General features: G+C 39.5%; 1 protein-coding gene across 1 annotated transcript; it reads right to left on the bottom strand.

Annotated features, from left to right (window-relative positions):
• Positions 1–9,051: 9,051 nt before the first annotated feature.
• LOC121511192 (tumor-associated calcium signal transducer 2-like) lies at positions 9,052–13,280 on the bottom strand. Its single transcript, XM_041789791.1, has 5 exons — positions 13,224–13,280; positions 13,057–13,126; positions 12,873–12,965; positions 9,211–9,378; positions 9,052–9,099 (listed from the first exon to the last, which is right to left on the bottom strand). The coding sequence occupies exons 2-5, from the start codon at positions 13,069–13,071 to the stop codon at positions 9,052–9,054; spliced, it is 324 nt and encodes a 107-aa protein (XP_041645725.1). The 5' UTR covers positions 13,072–13,126; positions 13,224–13,280.
• Positions 13,281–18,611: the final 5,331 nt, after the last annotated feature.

Below are 18,611 nucleotides of genomic sequence, written 5' to 3' on the forward strand. Positions count from 1 at the left end.
TTTTGTAAGAATGTCATGAACATTAGAACAATAATGAAAATTACCTTAGGGGGAAATAAGTTTGTAAGAAACATAGAGATTCTAACAAAGGGATAATCAAAACTAATCTACTAAATCAAATAACTCTTAACTACTCTCCCTGACTAACTAGCCAATCAGTAGCAGGTGATGGCATGCCTAAGACCGCACACACCACACACACAATGGGCACAGCCATTCTGGGCACATCAATAATAAGCTGAAAGTCGGTGCAACTTCCAAGTAAGTGGTGCAACTCAAAATCTGTGACTGAATCAGAGGAAATTTGCAGAGTATGCCCAGCTCAAGTTTCTCAACACTGGGGGATTTTCCATGTTCATATTTTGTGCTTCATGATGTGTCATACATTCAGGTCTTAGTCTTAACATCTCTCAGTTATGTCTGCAGTACATGCATCAAGTGCAGGTACAAATACATGTTACAGAGGTGAGTTCTTGTGACTTCATGGTTTGGACGACACAGGAAGCTTTCACCCAGCATATCCCATATGATCCTGTCTTCTTCCATGATGCCTACAGCAAAGTGGTAGAATTTATCAAGAGAAGAGTGCTACCTGAGCTGCTGGGAATATGGTATACAGCACCACACCTCAACCCCATCGACACCGCAGCCACTGAACAGCCACCTGAACTGGGATGCCACTGTGGTCAACCTGCAGACACAGATATCATCATCTGCACAGCTGGAAACTGCAGACAGAAGCACTTCCACAAGTCCTGCCTTGGACATGGAAATGCGTGGAGTGCAGAAAACAAGTTTAGCAGTGCAGTAGTTCTCATGTACATAGTTTGTTTTTCATGTGTCCCTAGCCTGTGACCAGGGAGCTGACTGGCCTAATGGAACTATCAGGGATGCACAGATGCATCAGTTTAACATCTGTATTGGCCCAGAAACATCGTCCATCAGCAACCATTGTTAGCATGAACAGATATCAGTTGCAGATAATTGTCTGTACATTTTTCTCTAAATAACATAGCTGCATTAGTATGTTCTTCGAAGTGTTTGTAATTTTAGGCAACAACAGTGAAAATAGTTCCTACTGCCCATACTACAGCTACCCGTGTAGGCTACATATCTGGGGCTCTCGTGTTCACTGGGTTTGATATTAATATGCTGTGTCATGATTGGTTAAAAACACATGCAGGAAACAGACCTTTTGTTTTTAACTCTTAGGAAAAAATGTCTTGAGGCAGAAATCCTCATGGAGGCTTACAAGGAGGTAAAGGACCAAATAAAAAAGAAAGGCAACACCGCTACAGTTATAAAACAACAAGAGAAAGCATGGCAAAGTATCGCAGACCGCCTGAATGCTTAAGTAGTTCGTAAATACACGCTTACTGCTCGGCTGAAACCATCACAGTTACAATCCAAATTGTTGATTAACATCTCCGAAAACGTAGTTGTACTCTGATTATGAATAATTTGAAATTGTAAGTGAAATTGACTGCAGATTGTGTAAATGTAACTCCATCAGATTGTAAATTCTTATCTTAGCTCCTCATGCTCCATGCTCCTCTGCTGTTTCTTTAGCGTATGCAGGTGTGTTTGTGTGATTGTGTGTGTGTGTAGATTAAACATGACTGGGCCAAAAAAATCCCCCTCAGGTGCCCATGAGGCAGATTTTGTGAATAGGAAATCCTTTCACTGCATTAATGTTCAGGTGAACATGACTTTTTCAAATATCAATTAATGAACACTTTGCATTGCTTGTGATGTGCATTGATTGGTTTAAATAGTCTTCATCTTATAATTTCAGATGGTCTGCAATGCTGACTGTCTCATCAGAAATGTTGTGGCAAAGTGGCCTGGCTCGGTCCATGACTCCCGAGTCTTTCTGACCTCTGGAATCTATCAGCGCCTATCATGAGGTGAGCCACACAACCTCTCTTAATAGCCACTTTTTACATCATGGCTGTGTCAAGAAAGTCACTCTATTATGAGGTTGTGGTGATGAGATTTTGTATTGACAGGTGAATTGTCTGGTGTGTTGCTGGGGGACGGGGGGGTATACCTGCCAGCCTTTTCTCCTGACACCATTCACAGACCCCCAGGAAGCACAGCAGGCCTACAATCATGCCCATGCCAAGACAAGGGCCAGGACTGAAATGACCTTTGGCCTCCTGAAGGCACGCTTTCACTGTCTTCAAGACTTAAGAGTCAGCTCTTTGAGGGCATGTGACATCACTGTGGCCTGTGCTGTCCTCCACAATGTGGCCTGCCTGAGGAAGGAGGCCCCCAGAGTGCCATCACACATGGACTGGGACAATCCTGCCATCTTCCCTGATGACGACAGTGGTCGGCTGGTCAGGGACCAATATGTGTTAAATTATTTTAGTTAACATGCATGCTTTAAATTTCAGTTAAATATGTCCTGCAGTGGCAGAGACGCATGCTATGAATTTCAGTTAAATATGACATGCACTGGCAGAGGAAGTTGTGTTTTTTTAATTCTATTTAAATTGATTTGGCCTCTATGTTGATTGTGTTGTATACTGTGTGTATACAAGCTTGCAGGGAGGCTACTGCATTGTTTGTTTGTTGTGTATGAATTTGTTCTGCATTTATTTCAGTATGTAGACATGTGGGGTGTATTATATACAGACCTTTAAATGTGTTTATTCTTATGTTCTATAATATGCTTTGATTCTGTGCTTTCTATCTTGTAGAGTCACTGTGTGACTTTAGTTTTGAAAGGAGCTGATGGTTTACTTGCTTTGATTTATCCTTTTTTAACAAAGGAACTTCATGTTACTCTTTGATGTGTATTTATATTTATATGGCTTAAATAGTCTATGGGAAACTGTAAATTATCGAATGATTGCAAAATCATCTGAAATAATCATTCATCTAAAATTATTGAAATTTAATATCACAAATGTTTAGATAATGGCAGTGGGTCTAATTGAATGTGATAACATTGTGTAATGGGCAGTGTAATAACTATTGGTTTCCATTTGTGATGACTGCTGACTGAGATGAGGGATGAGATTAAGTAGATCCTGGAATTTAGCCTGGTCTGGAGCAGGCTAGCTCCACAGAATAAATCTTCATGGTAACTTATGTCATAACATATCCCGCTTTCCACTATCCCGCTTTTGTGCAACCGGATCACGGGTAAGTTGAGCCAGGATAACCAAGATATCCTGGCTTAATCCCTTATCCTAGTTTTGTGCAACGGGCCCCTGGTTTTCTTCCTGCCTTGGTTTCCCTACACATTGATTGCCCTCACCTGTTTCACCTGTGTCTCGTTTGCCACACCTGTCTTCCTGTGTCTAATCACTCCTTGTATTTAGGTTTCTTTTTGTCTTTGTCAGTTTATTGAATGTCTACAGCTTTCCTCGTGTTCCTTGTGATTTTATTAAACTTTGATTTTCTCTTGAGTCTGCATTTGGGTCTTCCTTCTCCTTTTGTTTTCTATCTGGATTTTTGTTCATCCTGACAGATAGGACAGTTGATAGAGCCAAAAATGGGGATGAGAGGGTGGGGAATGACATACGGTGAAAGTGCCATAGTGGGGACCTGAACCTTGGTCCGCCTGTGCATATGGGGCGTGACCTAACTGGGCCATCTGCACCCCAAATACAAATCTATATTTTTTCTCCGAACTAAATTTGCTACTCAAACATTCCTGCTATTTAATAACACATTAGATTCTATTGTGGTCCACATACTCCTCTGTTGTTTTTGTCTTTTAATTACCTACCTTTTTCTTTTTTTACCCCCTCCTTTTACTCTTCAAGAAACTAAAAACAGGATAACAGCTCAGTAGGATTTTTTTCCCATTTGCTGTCCAAAACAGAGTGACAAGAGTTTCTCTGGATTTCTGAGGCTCTTCATCTGGGAAAAGGGAGACTGACCATTAACCTTTAATGCATTCTGGGGATACTGGTGGATACTACCACCTACTGGTCAGCTGCAGTAAATGCACAAAAATGTCTTCAGAATCAAGCATGCAGGGACACAGGTAGCCATGCACAGAGACTGTTTGCCTCAAAGCAGGAAGCCCCAGGTTCAGATTTGGCAGAGTGTAGAAGAGGGTTACAGTGAGTGATAACAAACATGAAGAGGTCAGACAGGAGTTCTGGAGAATTTACAGTGGACCCGTTTAACAGGAAGTTGGGTGAAAAGATATCATTGGGAGAAAGAGAAAGTTCAGGAGGGGGTCAGCTGTGGAGAAATTTCCTGTAAACAGGGCAGAGTTTGGATGTGAGAAGGAAATTCATTAGTAGAGAGATGAGCTCTGAGTGTGAGACTGAGAGACAGTCAATGAGCCAAGCCAAACAGCTCTCAGCTGCTTTCCAAGAAATCTGGTGAATCACAGTTAACTTATGATTTAACAAGGGGGGCAATTATTTTTTCACACAAGGACAGATAGGTTTGGTCTGTTTTTCCTTTAATAAATAAAATCATCGGTTAGAAACTGCATTTTGTATTTACCTGGGTTGTCTTTGTGAGATAAAATTGGTTTGATGATCGAAAACATTTAAGTGTGATAAATAGGGAAAAAAAAAAAAATCAGGAATCAGAAAGGGGGCAAATACTTTTTCACAGGTCACAAAAGAACCTTGAACCACATCCAAAGAACTGCAGGCCTCACTGGCCTCAGTTAAAGACCCTGTAAAGTGAAAACAAATCTGTATTTAGGTTTGTTGTATGACAGATCACTGTTATGAACCCCTAGTTCAAATTTCAGTCAAATAAAACATCCCTAAGTTTAGAAAATTAAGCTTCAAAATCATGAAAATGAGGCAGTAAAGTCTGCTCCAGGATGGTGTGGGCGTGGCTTTTGAATGAGCTGAAGCCACGCCCATTCAGGAGAAATTCAATCCTCTCGGATTTGTCTGAATGTTGACCTTATGATCAGAAAGCAGCTGACTGGCTCTGTGCCAGAGAAGAGAAAAAGTCTGTGTTCTGGCTCAAATTTCTGTTATGATGATTTTAATGATCCATAGACCACTGTGGCTGATAGATTTGGCAAATTTACCTCACAATGAACAAAAAACAGCATTTAAGCTGCTTTAAACAGCTAACAACAGACTGTACTGAGATGAACTGCTCTGTGATTTTATATTGTAGCGTTAGAGGGGTGGGGTCATTCTCCACTGTGGGCTCATGACATCATGAGCCCACACATTGGCCCCGCCCAACTCAAACCAAGCCAGGAAAGAGGAGAAAAATGTTCTAATGGTATAAAACTAGAATTCAGTCACATGTATCTCTCAATGTTTTCACGTTTACTGCAACCATATTCCAACATATCTGGAGTGTTAAGACAAAAATTTTGGATTTCACTTTACAGGGTGTTTAAGGTCAGAGTTCATGACTCAACCATAAGAAAGACACTGGGCAAAAATGGCATCATGGGAGAGTTCCAAGGCCAAAACCACTGCTGACAAAAAAGAACACAAAGGCTCATCTCACATTTGCCAGAAAACATCTTGATGATCCCCAAGACTTTTGGAGAAATATTCTGTGGACTGACAAGACAAAAACTGAACTTTTTGGAAGGTGTGCGGCCCGTTACATCTGGAGTAAAAATAACAGCATTTGATAAAAAGAACATCATGCCAACAGTCAAACATGGTGGTGGCAGTCTGATGGTCTGGGGCTGCTTTTTTGCTTCAGGACCTGGACCACTTACTGTGATTGATGGAACAATGAATTCTGCTGTCTACCAGAAAATCCTGAAGGCCAACATCCAGTCATGAGTTCATGCCCTCAAGCTCAGGCACTCTTGGGTTATGCAGCAGGACAATGACCTGAAACACACCAGCAAGTCCACCTCTGAATGGTTCAAAAAAGACAAAATTAAGGTTTTAGAGCGGCCAAGTCAAAGTCCAGACTTCAATCCAATTGAGATGCTGTGGTGTGGCTTTAAATGGGCAGTTCATGCTTGAAAACCCTCCAAAATGGCTGAATTAAAACAATTCTGCAAAGAAGAGTGGGCCAAAATTCCTCCACAGTGATGTGAAAGACTCATCACCAGTTATCGCAACCACTTGATTTCAGTTATTGCTGCCTGGGGTGGCACAACCAGTTATTAGGTTCAGGGGGCAATTATGTTTTCACTTAGGGCCAGAAAGGTTTAGATTTTTCCCTTAATAAATAAAATCATCCTTTAGAAACTGCATTTGTATTTACTTGGGTCGTCTTTGTGAGATATTAAAATTGGTTTAATGATCGGAAACATTTAAGTGTGATAAATATGCAAAAAAATCAGGAATCAGAAAGGGGATAAATACTTTTTCTCATGGCTCTGTGAGTAATGGTGGAACCACCATATTTATCTCATCATTCCAACAGGGGGGCTATATAAATCACAAATATTGAATACCTCAGTTGATTTTAGCAGTGATGGGGCACATAATAAAAACAAAAAACTTATCTATGTCATTAAAGGGTAATAAAACTGTTATACTGTTGTGAAATGGAGTAAAATCACATATATTTCATTATTTATGCCTTGAATTTATCCTTAATATTCCATCAGAGGGAAGTGACCAAATACGGTTTCTTGCCCTATACAGGGTTAAAACATGGCACTAAAACACTATTTAGTACATTACATCCAGAGTATTATAAATGTTTTTTTTTTTTTTTTTTTTTTATTAAAACCATGTAACAAACACAGAAGAAACAAAAACGTGGTCAAACCAAAGTACACATGTATTTAATCAGCCATTTAATCAGCCTGTTTGTGAATGAAGCCAAGAATTAGATGGTTAAAATATGCCAGTTTGGGGGCGTTTTTTTTTTGGCCCTTTTCTTGAAATGAATATCTGCAAACACAGGACAGCAGAGACGTCATTACAAAAGTCATTTTGACATTTTTTTTTGTTGTTTAAAATGACTCTGGGTGTGCATCCATATATATACAGTATGTGTATATTGTATTTTCATGTTGAGAAAAAAATCCAGTCTTTCTGACCCAAAAGGCAACAACAAGGCTCAGTGCATGTTAGTGGATAATTGATTTAACAGTAGACATGGTGGCCATGGAGGAACCTTTGGAGGAAGCATATGAAAGTGTAGATTTGCATATCTAGTAGCACACAAGCACACATCTCCACACAGGATCTGTGGAGCTCAGTCGGAGTAGCCATCGGGTTCGTGGTCATCTCGCTTGCTAAGGTCTTTTTACCCCTTTCTCTGTTAGGCCAAGCGAGCAGTTCTTGGAAGAGTCCTGGTTGTGCCAGACTTTTTCATGTCCAAGCCATTTAATTAACCACAGGAGGACTCCAGTCAAGGCGTAGAAACATCTCAGAAAAGATCAAGAGAAATGGGAGGCACCTGAGCTAGATTTCAAGTGTTTTTTCAAAGGGTCTGAATACTTATGTCCATGTGATATTTCAGTGTTTAATTTTAACAAATAAGCAAAAAATAAAATAAAATAAAAAATAAATTCTGTCTACACTTTGTCATTATGGGGTGCTTCATTATCAGATTGTAACATAAAATATAAAATAAGGAAAGGGAGTCTGAATACTTTCTGAATGCACTTTATAATCAAAACTTTACATTTAGCAGCTAAAATCAAACATTGCATGTTTAAATTACTTCATGACCATATTTGAGTCATTCAGTGATTCAATTATATAAAAGTATTAAACGGATAAAATGCAACTGGAAATGTAAAATATAAAATAAGAAACTCCTATCATTTATAATCTAGCACATTTGAGAAACAGTGAGTTGATGGTCAATCATTTTATTCTGTCTTATAAGCACTTACATGTGCGTAATTGCTAAGGAGTGTTTTCAGATTTTGTTATTAGTTATGAACAAATCGCTGGTAAGATAAGTTTGTTGATGATGTTGGTTTAAAGTAGGTCTTAACAATTTGGGAAAGTAATATATTTTTTCAGTGTTGCAACTGGGATTTATTATCCTATTATTATCATAAATTCCTTATCCATGCATTTTTCAGCAAAAAAAAAGTCTTCATTCTAACCGTAGTATATATGTATTAAACTTGTATTCTGACACACATTTAAGGTGAAAGAGAGATCGTAACCTTCTGCAATTTAAAAATGCAGTAGCACAAATGTGAATTAATCAAAACTTTGATGAATTGCCCAGTCTGAAGAACAAACTTCTTAAGAATGGTTGATAAATGAGGCCCATTGTCTTCTTAACAGAGGGGACACTGATCTGGTCAAAAAGGTTTATCGTTTCATCTGGAAAATGAACTTGTATTTACATTTTTTTTTTTCATTTAAAACAAATCCCAATTATCAGTGCTAACTCTGTTGACGAAAACTATGTTACTGTTACCTTTAATTCAAGATAAAGACTAAGCCAAGAATACCTTAAAATAGATAACTGATCATTAAAACCCTGACAAAAAGTTATTTTAGTTTTGGTCTAGGAGACACAAATGTTAATGCTGGACTGTTGGATAATTAATATCCATGATACTTCTCCACTGTCCATGAAAGACATGTTGGTATTTGCCTTGAATATTGAGCAGCCACTCTTATCTGACAGCCAAAAATAAAATGGGCATTTTGTGCAGCTACTTTATTGATACAGAATGCCAAAAAAAGAGAAATGAGGTGCTTAAGAAGCCAAGCCAACTGTTGAGCCTTTTTGATGTGTTTGTGCTTTTTTGACCAAAAAAAAAAAAAAAAAAAAAAAGAAAGAAAAAGCGTGACTTTTACAGACTGTTGTCAAAAGAAGAGGAGATGCTACCTGTTTCTGCCAACAAATCCAAAATCAGCCAGATTTTCATGAAATAGGCAATTGTTTCAGTTTCAACATCTGATCTGTTGTTTTGTGAATAACATATGGGTTTATGAGAAATGCAAATCATTGCATTCTGTTTCTATTCACAGTTTACACAGCAGACCAACCTTTTTTGGAATTGGAGCTATATGTACAGAGCCAGGGTTTGATGAAGTAGGCCGTTTGAGTTGTGGAGGTCTTTAAGGACCATATTGTAACTTAAGAGAAATGTACATGTTTTGGAAAGAGGGTACAATTGGAGGGGTTTGCTCCCCAAGCACTTAGTTGTCAAGTATCGTGTCCAGTTCTTTGCCCTTGACGCTTCCTCACACAGCGCTAAAACACACAAAAGGAAAAGAATAATGAGACCATCCTGGTAGATGCAACCACAGAAAACATTATTGTAGAAATACTCACATAATATGCCAGGCAACAACATAGGATTACAACCACCAACAGCACGATTCCTATGATTCCTCCTACAGGGATCGTTGTTGGGAAGGTTGGGGGCTTCTCATCTACATAATAGGTATTGATGTTCTCCACCTCCAGCTTCCTGATGCCAACTATCAGCTCAGACTTCCCCCGGCCCTTGAACAGGGGCAGCCCTGTAACCTACATGAGGATAAGGAGTGGAATAAATTAGGTCAACCAAAGACCAACATGCATTAGATAAATAAAGCAGTTAAAAGGTTTTCCATTCTAGTGTTAAGGAAATTCTTCCCTCAATGATAAAGCTAAAACAGTGGCTTGCAAAAGTATATGAACTTTTGCACATCTTCACATCACAACCACAAATGTAAATATATTTTATTGGGATTTCATGTGATAGATCAACACAAAGTAATGCATAATTGTGAGGTATACATGACTTTCAAAATTGTTTACAAATAAAAATCTGAAAAGTGCAGTGTGCTAAAGTATTCAGCCCCTGGAGTCTGATGCCCATGAATAAAATCCAGTGCAACCAATTGCCTTCAGAAGTCACCTAAGTAGCAAATAGAGTCCACCTGTGCGTAATCTAATCTCAGTATAAATACAGCTGTTCTGTAAAGGCCTCAGACGTATCTTAGAGAACATCAGTGAAAAAAAAGCACCATGAAGACCGAGGAACACACCAGATAGGCCAGGGATAAAATTGTGGAGAAGCATAAAGCAGGGTTAGGTTATGGAAAAATATCCTACGCTTTGAACATCTCTCAGAGCACCATTCAATCCATCATCCGAAACTGGAAAGACCATGGCACAACCACAAACCTAACAAGAAATGGCCGTCCACCTAAACTTACAGGCCGGACAAGGAGAGCATTGATCAGAGAAGCAACAAAGAGCCCCATGGTAACTCTGGAGGAGCTGCAGAGATCCACAGCTCAGGTGGGAGAATCTGTACACAGGACAACTACACTGTGGATTTTAGTGTCATAAACATTCAGTGTTTTGTTTTTCAGTTAAACTCATGGATGGTATTGTGTCTCAGGGCTCTTTGGATCACTGAAAGCAATCTCAGGCACCTGTGATAATTACTTTGCCAGGAGAGCCCAATTAAAGGTAAACTACTTCAGAAGGACATTCCCCGAAAAACAGGCCACAGGTTTCAGCAATATGGGAAAGAACAAGAATCTCTCTGCTGCTGAAAAGCGTCAAATAGTGCAATGCCTTGGACAAAGTATAAAAACATTAGATATTTGATAAAAGTTAAGCTGGGTGTCCAATTCAGCCATGAATTTTAAGTCACACGACTCACTTTGAAGTTGGGCCAACTTTCAGTCAGATCGGGCGTCGTTTGTCTTGTTGTGTACAGGGGGGTATGATGGCCAATCACGCCCTGCTCCTGACTGATTGAAAGGATTTCTGGCATGTTTGAGATTTTGTCATACGACTCCAGACACTTCACAGTAAGAACAGAAATTCGACCAGAAAAAACTTTGGGGGATTGTTTTTCTTTGTAAACTCTCAGACAACTTCCTAAATTACCATGACAACAGCTAGAATGACTTTCTGATGCACCCTCGCTTTGATCAAGGAAATAATCGAGCAGGAAATATTCCTGCCTGTAGACCTGCAGCTGACACGGATGGTAATGCTGTTTGTGTGTGTGTGGGAGCAAGAGAGGTTGTGGGAGAGGGAGAGAGAGAGCGAAAGAGAGGGGAGAGAGAGAGAAAGTGACGAGAAACACTCCACCCTCAGCATCTGAGACTTTTTAAAAAGGAAACTCATGGGGTTTCTGTCAGTCCGTCCTGACTTTGCTCGCACAGTGTGAACTCAGGACAACCATCAGATCGTACAGTGTGAGCACACAACTCGTGTGATGGTCATGCATCGTAAGCGATTCAGACACACAGTATGAGATGACATTCTGCCATGACTGTCATACGGTCGGCTTGAAACTGCACAGTGTAAACCCGGCTTTAAGTGTGATCATCGTACTGTGAAGAATTTTGTGGCTGATTCAGAGCACAGACGGGTTTCATTCACAATTCATCAGATCAAGAGAGCAGCTGCTAAAAAGCCATTACAAAGCAGCAGGTATTTAAAGCTGCTGGTGCCTCTGGAGTCCCACGAACCTCATGTTTATGCCAGGCTATACAGGTGCATCTCAAAAAATTAGAATATCATGAAAAAGTTACAGATTTTTTGTCACGCTTTTCTGAAAGTGAAACCCATATATTACATAGACTTGTTACACATAGAGTAAAATGTTTCAAGCCTTTACTTCTTGAAATGTTGATGATTATGACTTACAGATAAGAAAACCCAACATTCAGTGTCTCAGAAAATTAGAATATTACATAAGCTCAATAAAAAAAGGATGTTTTAAACAGGAATGTCAGGCTTCTGAAAAGTATGTTCATTTCTATGCCTTCAATACTCGGTTGGGCCTCCTTTTGCATGAATTACTGCATCAATGCAGCGTGGCATGGAGGCAATCAGCCTGTGGCACTGCTCAGGTGTAACGGAAGCCCAGGTTGCTTTGATAGCAGCCTTCAGGTCGTCTGCATTGTTGGGTCTGGTGTCTCTCATCTTCCTCTTGACAATACCCCATAGATTCTCTATGGGGTTAAGGTCAGGTAAGTTTGCTGGCAAATCAAGCACAGTAACACCATGGTCACTGAACCAGCTTTTGGTACCTTTGGCAGTGTGGGCAGGTGCCAAAACCTGCTGCAAAATGAAATCAGCATCTCCATAAAGCTTGTCAGCAGAAGGAAGCATGAAGTGCTCTAAAATGTCCTGGTAGATGGCTGCGTTGACTGTGGACTTCAGAAAACAGAGTGGACCAACACCAGAAGATGCCATGGCAGCCCAAATCATCACTGATTGTGGAGACTTCACACTGGACTTCAAGCAACGTGGATTCTGTGGCTCTCCACTCTTCTAGGTCCCAGAGTCTGGAGGAGTTACACCTAAGCAGTGCCACAGGATGATCGCCTCCATGCCACTCTGCATTGACGCAGTAATTCATGCAAAAGGAGGCCCAACCGAGTATTCAAGGCATAGAAATGAACATACTTTTCAGAAGCCTGACATTCCTGTTTAAAACATCCTTTTTTTATTGAGCTTATGTAATATTCTAATTTTCTGAGACACTGAATGTTGGGTTTTCTTATCTGTAAGTCATAATCATCAACATTTCAAGAAGTAAAGGCTTGAAACATTTTACTCTATGTGTAACAAGTCTATGTAATATATGGGTTTCACTTTCAGAAAAGAGTGACAAAAAATCTGTAACTTTTTCATGATATTCTAATTTTTTGAGATGCATCTGTAGATTACAGGCCAGTTTGCAGGTCCTCGGTTTTTCAACAATTCACACCCTGGACACAGGAAATAGCTTTAGAAGACAACAGCAGAGTTTGATGCATTCATTTGGCTTTAGATGGTTTGAAAATTATGTAGTCTGTGATCCTTCATCAGGCGCAGTTGTTAAGTGTGTGATCCCCAGTCTTTCAGTCGTCATACAAAAATATGCTGAAACAAGTCTATTAGTGTGTACTTCTCAAAATCTGTAAAGACTGTTAAAGTTGTATCGCGTGTCCCTAGCTTAAGATGCTAGCACTAATGGGGATCAGCTTTAAATGGAACAGAAATATAAAACAAGTATATTGTATTACATCTCTTTCAATGTAGTAGGCCAAGGCAGTCACGTCGGTGTCTCCCTCTGACTTCCTCACATCGATCACAATCTGGTGTTCTTCCTCATAGTACTGCAGGATGACATGATGAATATTGTTTTTATCAAGCTTTTCTGAATATTGTATTTAACTGGAGAAGATAAAAATACGTTTCATCACTCACCTCAAAGTTTATCATTTTACCAATGTCTTTAATGAAGTTATATCGTTTTAGAAATACATCCTCGAGGATCCTGAAGCCAAGCAGAAAATACAGAATGAACACTGAAATTAATGTGATGGAACTTTTTTTAGGTTCTAAAATATATCAAACATCTTAAATGCTCTTACTTTAGCTCATTTTCATTCACTTTGCCTGTTACTTGTTTGAGTGTGAGCACAAGACGAGCCATCCTGGAGAAAACAGAATAGACAAAGATCTCAGCATCAAACCTCAAATTATTCATGATTAATTTCTAGATTTCATTCAGAACTTTAATTTAGATGGAGACTGGAATCTATGTAAACTAGGGTGGAGATATAGCTGATGTTTGACGTGGTGAGATTCGTCACAAGCTGTCTTGTAAAATCACTTGCCAAACTAAACTAAACTACAATTATGGGGGAACTTGAGGAGGTTACTATGATGTTAATTCTAAGATCAAACCTAACATAATAGTTAATAGTAACATCAGATCAGCTCAGACTGATGGCTTGGGTTCAGAACACACCGTCTGTACTTCCTCTAACATTTTCCTCCATTCATGGACACACAGTAGAAGTCCTGCTGTTTCAGTTTAATTAGTAACTGTGCTAACTGGTGACTTCATGCTGACTGTGTTCATTGATGTCATTGGTACAGCAGCTGTTGAAAACAGAAAAAGCCCTCAGGAATGTTTCTTTGAATAGTTTTTCATGGTAATGTCAAAATGTACATCTGTACTGCCTGGCCAAAAAAAAAAGTCGCCACCTGGATTTAACTAAGCAAATAGGTACGAGCCTGCTATTGGATAATTACTGCATGGGCGATTATCTTTCAGCTGGCAACAAGTTATTTAACCCCAGCTGATGCAATGAGTAACTTCTCATTTCTTAAACAATGGATTTTTCTTCCCTAATGGCACGGGCATATCCCAAGATGACAATGCCAGGATTCATCGGGCTCAAATTGTGAAAGAGTGGTTCAGGGAGCATGAGACATCATTTTCACACATGGATTGGCCACCACAGAGTCCAGACCTTAACCCCATTGAGAATCTTTGGGATGTGCTGGAGAAGGCTTTGCGCAGTGGTCAGACTCTCCAATCATCAATATTAAAATTAATGCAACACTGGATGGAAATAAATCTTGTGACATTGCAGAAGATTATCGAAACAATGCCACAGCGAATGTGTGCTGTAATCAAAGCTAAAGGTGGTCCAATGAAATATTAGAGTGTGTGACCTTTTTTTAGTGGCGACTTTTTTTTTTGGCCAGGCAGTGTATATAGATGAGGATGAAATTATTACCCCCACCCCCCATTATTTGGAGGTATTTCCCATGTGCTGTTAAATAGAGAAAAGATTCCTCACTTCAAGCAAAAGCAGGTTGTCTACAACAATCCATCTCCATCAGATTGATGTTTGGATGTGTTCATTAGGTACCCCGAGATAGGGGAGTCCAAACTGACATCAGAATGGTTTTGGTAAAGCTCCACAACTTCAGTGTATTAAAGTTAGTAAAACCAATTAAACGTGGGTTAAGATATACTTTGTCACTGAATGGGCTCAAATGGCTTGTTTATGGCTGACAAGACAAATAGCCACTCATTGTTATAAATTTTGTGACTTGTTGAAAACTACAACAAATGACTGCAGGTTGTTATCCAGCTTAAAGGATGCACAATTGACTATTAGCCTCAAGACTAATTTTGACTACGCTAGTTTTTGTTTTTGTGAAATAACTTTGTTGATTATGGTAAAGTTAAACAATGCGTGCATCTTAAAGGGGACATATTATGCAAAAATCACTTTTCAGGCTTTTCAAACAAAAATATGTACCCCTGGCCTGTCCACAATCCCCTCAACCCCCCCATCTCCACTTTTCAGAAAATGTGTGCTGAAACAAGCTGATCTCAGATTTTACCCTCATGATGTCACATGGGGAGTAAGCACCCGCCCCCAGGTTTGGTTGGCCCTCCCTGCTTGAAAGATAGCTCCTCTCCTGATCTTCTTCTCAGGTGCCAGCTGAGATGCTCATTAGCTTAGTGGGTTACTCTGCTGACTTTTATCTGGGAGATTGATGGTTCAAATCCAAGTCAGGTCCTTAATTTTGGATAGAAGTGTCTGTAACATTGTAACATCAGGAGTGCCCCATCCATTTCCTAAGAGGGGTATGGTCAGGGGCAGAGTCAGACAGCTTATTACCATTTAAAGCCACAGACACAGAAACAGCTCGTTCTGAGAAGGGCTGAAACAGAGGGGGTTTTAGACATGCAAAAATCCAATACTGGAGTGTTTTTTCAGCAACAAACTTCACAGGCATGTTTTGGGGACCTCTGAGAGCAATATAAACTTGTCTTAAAAGGGTCAAATATGTCCCCTTTAAATAAAACTTTAATGTTTGGCTGTGATAAAGTCTCTTGCTCTGTTTAATAGCACTTGGAAAATGCTTTTTTATGGGGGATGCTAATAATTCCATCCTCCTCTGTAAGTCTAGTTGATATAAATACATACACTGACACACTCAGCTTAAAGTCACCAGTTTACCCATCACTAGTTTTTATATGGGATACTTGTCCAGGGCCAGAATATATATAGCAGTGGTGTCCAAACTTTTTCCACTGAGGGCCACACTACCAAAATATATAAGAATGGTAGCACCGCTTCTATATTCCACACCTTGAGAATATTAAAGATAGTAAAACCAATCGAACATAGATTAAGACATTCTTTATGATTGTGAATCCTCACATGGCTAGTTAGTGGTTGATAAGGCAAATAGCTGATCAACCCAAAGACTTTGAGGGGTCCACTCAGAATTAAGGGGGCCCTGGCTACCACTGGCTATGCACCTGGAGAGCTATTGGTGATGCCATTTTCTGCAGTAATCAATTAGGGTATTATAAATCAAGATATTGTTATTACTTTGGTTCCCAATATGTTTACCATTTACAGTGTCATCTTAGTTTAGTCACACATTAAAAAACATCAATAAAGTCTTCTTGTCAAAATGTCTGTTTACAGAATTAACGTGGAAGTACCGTCTTGAGCTGAAACTAGGATGTACAATATTCTCAAGCAAAAGCTTCCTGTTCTCATGTGGGCCATATTTCACTATATTGTTCAAATTTGCTGTGGGCCAATCAAAAGTGGATTGTGGGCCACATTTGCCCAGGACCATAGTTCGGACTTCCCTGTCATATGGTTTGACAAATATAATCAATTAGGCTACTCATTCCAAACGTCTGGGTTGGGATCCAACAGTGGGTCCTGGGAGCTTTTTTGGGGTCACCAAATGAGTTTTGAGAATTTTTTTGCTAGTTTTTAACGGGACATTTACTAGTATATCTGCAGTACATGTTAAAACCCCATGGAGAAGCTTCACCCTGTAACACTCATCCTCTCCACCATATTAACAAGGCTGTACCAGCCAATGGATGGCAAAAGAGCTACAGTCACAGTGATGGATTCTTGGCTAGTAAAAAAAGACACACATTGTTCAAGACCTGACAGCAAGTGGAGGCCCAAGCATTCAAAGAAATCCCATGTAACAGAGGTAAAGTGGCCCCTTCAAAACTTCAGTCCCTTTGAGGATGAACAAACGTATAAATTGATTGAATGATGAGGAAAAAAGGAAAAGGCTTCATTTACTTATTTGTTCATACTGCCAATATTTACAGCTGATAAAGGCAGATTTTTATAGCCAAAATATTGATGGTAAATAGCAGAAATTTTCATACCCGCTGATAGCGATATCATACTGATAATGCTGTGCATCCCTGTTTATTTTGATGCTTCACATTAGGGATGGACGATGTCAAAAAATGATCTGATTTTTTGTATGGCCAGATCCCTATCTTGATTTTTATCATGATTTTTTGTGAAATTTTTGAGACATATTTGTAAGTTAAGGACCAGAAAACAAAACAAACTTATTAACCATCACTTTTTCAATAAAGGTGAGAAGAGGGAGCTGCAGGCTGGGAGCAGCATGAATATAGGCTAGAGAAATGCATGGAAATCAATGATTATACTGTTTTGAGAATTCTTAAACAACAATCAATGTCCGGACCCCGTGGACTCGCCACCTCCCTCAGTAAAAAGATGCTGATATTATAAAGTTTCACTTGTGACTCTGTTATCCTGACAGGTAAACCTCAGTGTCAGCGGTAAATGTTAAAATTAAAGGCTACTTCCTCGGCTGACCATGGTGCATTTCATCTCTCTTCCCTGTTTGAACCTGAGCAGATGGTTTAAGATGCTGTCTTCTGAGCTCATTTAAAAAAAAAGAGTGAACTTTGTGCAGACTGTGCAAATAAATGTACACTGCCTGGCCAAAAAAAAAAAGTCGCCACCAAAAAAAGGTCACACACTCTAATATTTCATTGGACCACCTTTAGCTTTGATTACAGCACGCATTCGCTGTGACATTGTTTCGATAATCTTCTGCAATGTCACAAGATTTATTTCCATCCAGTGTTGCATTAATTTTAATATTGATGATGGGAGAGTCTGACCACTGCACAAAGCCTTCTCCAGCACATCCCAAAGATTCTCAGTGGGGTTAAGGTCTGGACTCTGTGGTGGCCAATCCATGTGTGAAAATGATGTCTCATGCTCCCTGAACCACTCTTTCACAATTTGAGCCCGATGAATCCTGGCATTGTCATCTTGGGATATGCCCGTGCCATTAGGGAAGACAAAATCCATTGTTTAAGAAATGAGAAGTTACTCATTGCATCAGCTGGGGTTAAATAACTTGTTGCCAGCTGAAGGATAATCGCCCATGCAGTAATTATCCAATAGGAGGCTCGTACCTATTTGCTTAGTTAAATCCAGGTGGTGACTTTTTTTTTTGGCCAGGCAGTGTATTTTTGTACATTGATGGTTTAGAAAATAAGACACAACTCCTTTAGGTCAGTTAGAAATCCTAAAAACGAAATCTTATGTTTCAGATTCATTTACAGCCATGAATCAATGCTGCGTCAGAAAGCACAGGGGGAGGGGTGAGGGAGCATAAAATTAAAATTAAAAGAGTAGATTTTAAAATAAAAATGGCTTTAGCAGATGGTTCTTTCGTGCTCCTCTATTTCATGTAGATAAAATATGAAGATATTAGAAATGGGCGGTAATATAGTAATTCTGTATACCGGGGTATTCGAAAACAGCCATGGTATTGCTTTAATTACTGTCATTAAGGCGGTGCTGCATAATGATTGCACTTTTATAATAAATGTCTTAAACTTATATGTCCATTTCCACCAGCAGCACCCCAGCCTGTTTATGAAGATGCTTTAAAAGTGATTAAAGAATCCCTGTTAATGATGTTCTGCTGATTTGACTAATTATGAATGTGTATATATACCAGCGCATATACCCGCCCACACCATGGTACGGCACAGCCGGCACAGGTCTAGCACCGCGGTATGGTCTTCTCTAGTCTTACTGTCACTGTTGCAATGTGGTCCAAGAGAACGTGACTTTAAAATACTTTCATTCTTTATGTGTGTAGATCAGTGGTGGGAAATGATAACGTTT

Source organism: Cheilinus undulatus, linkage group 6 (assembly GCF_018320785.1).
Source record: "Cheilinus undulatus linkage group 6, ASM1832078v1, whole genome shotgun sequence".
Classification (NCBI taxonomy): Eukaryota; Metazoa; Chordata; class Actinopteri; order Labriformes; family Labridae; genus Cheilinus; species Cheilinus undulatus.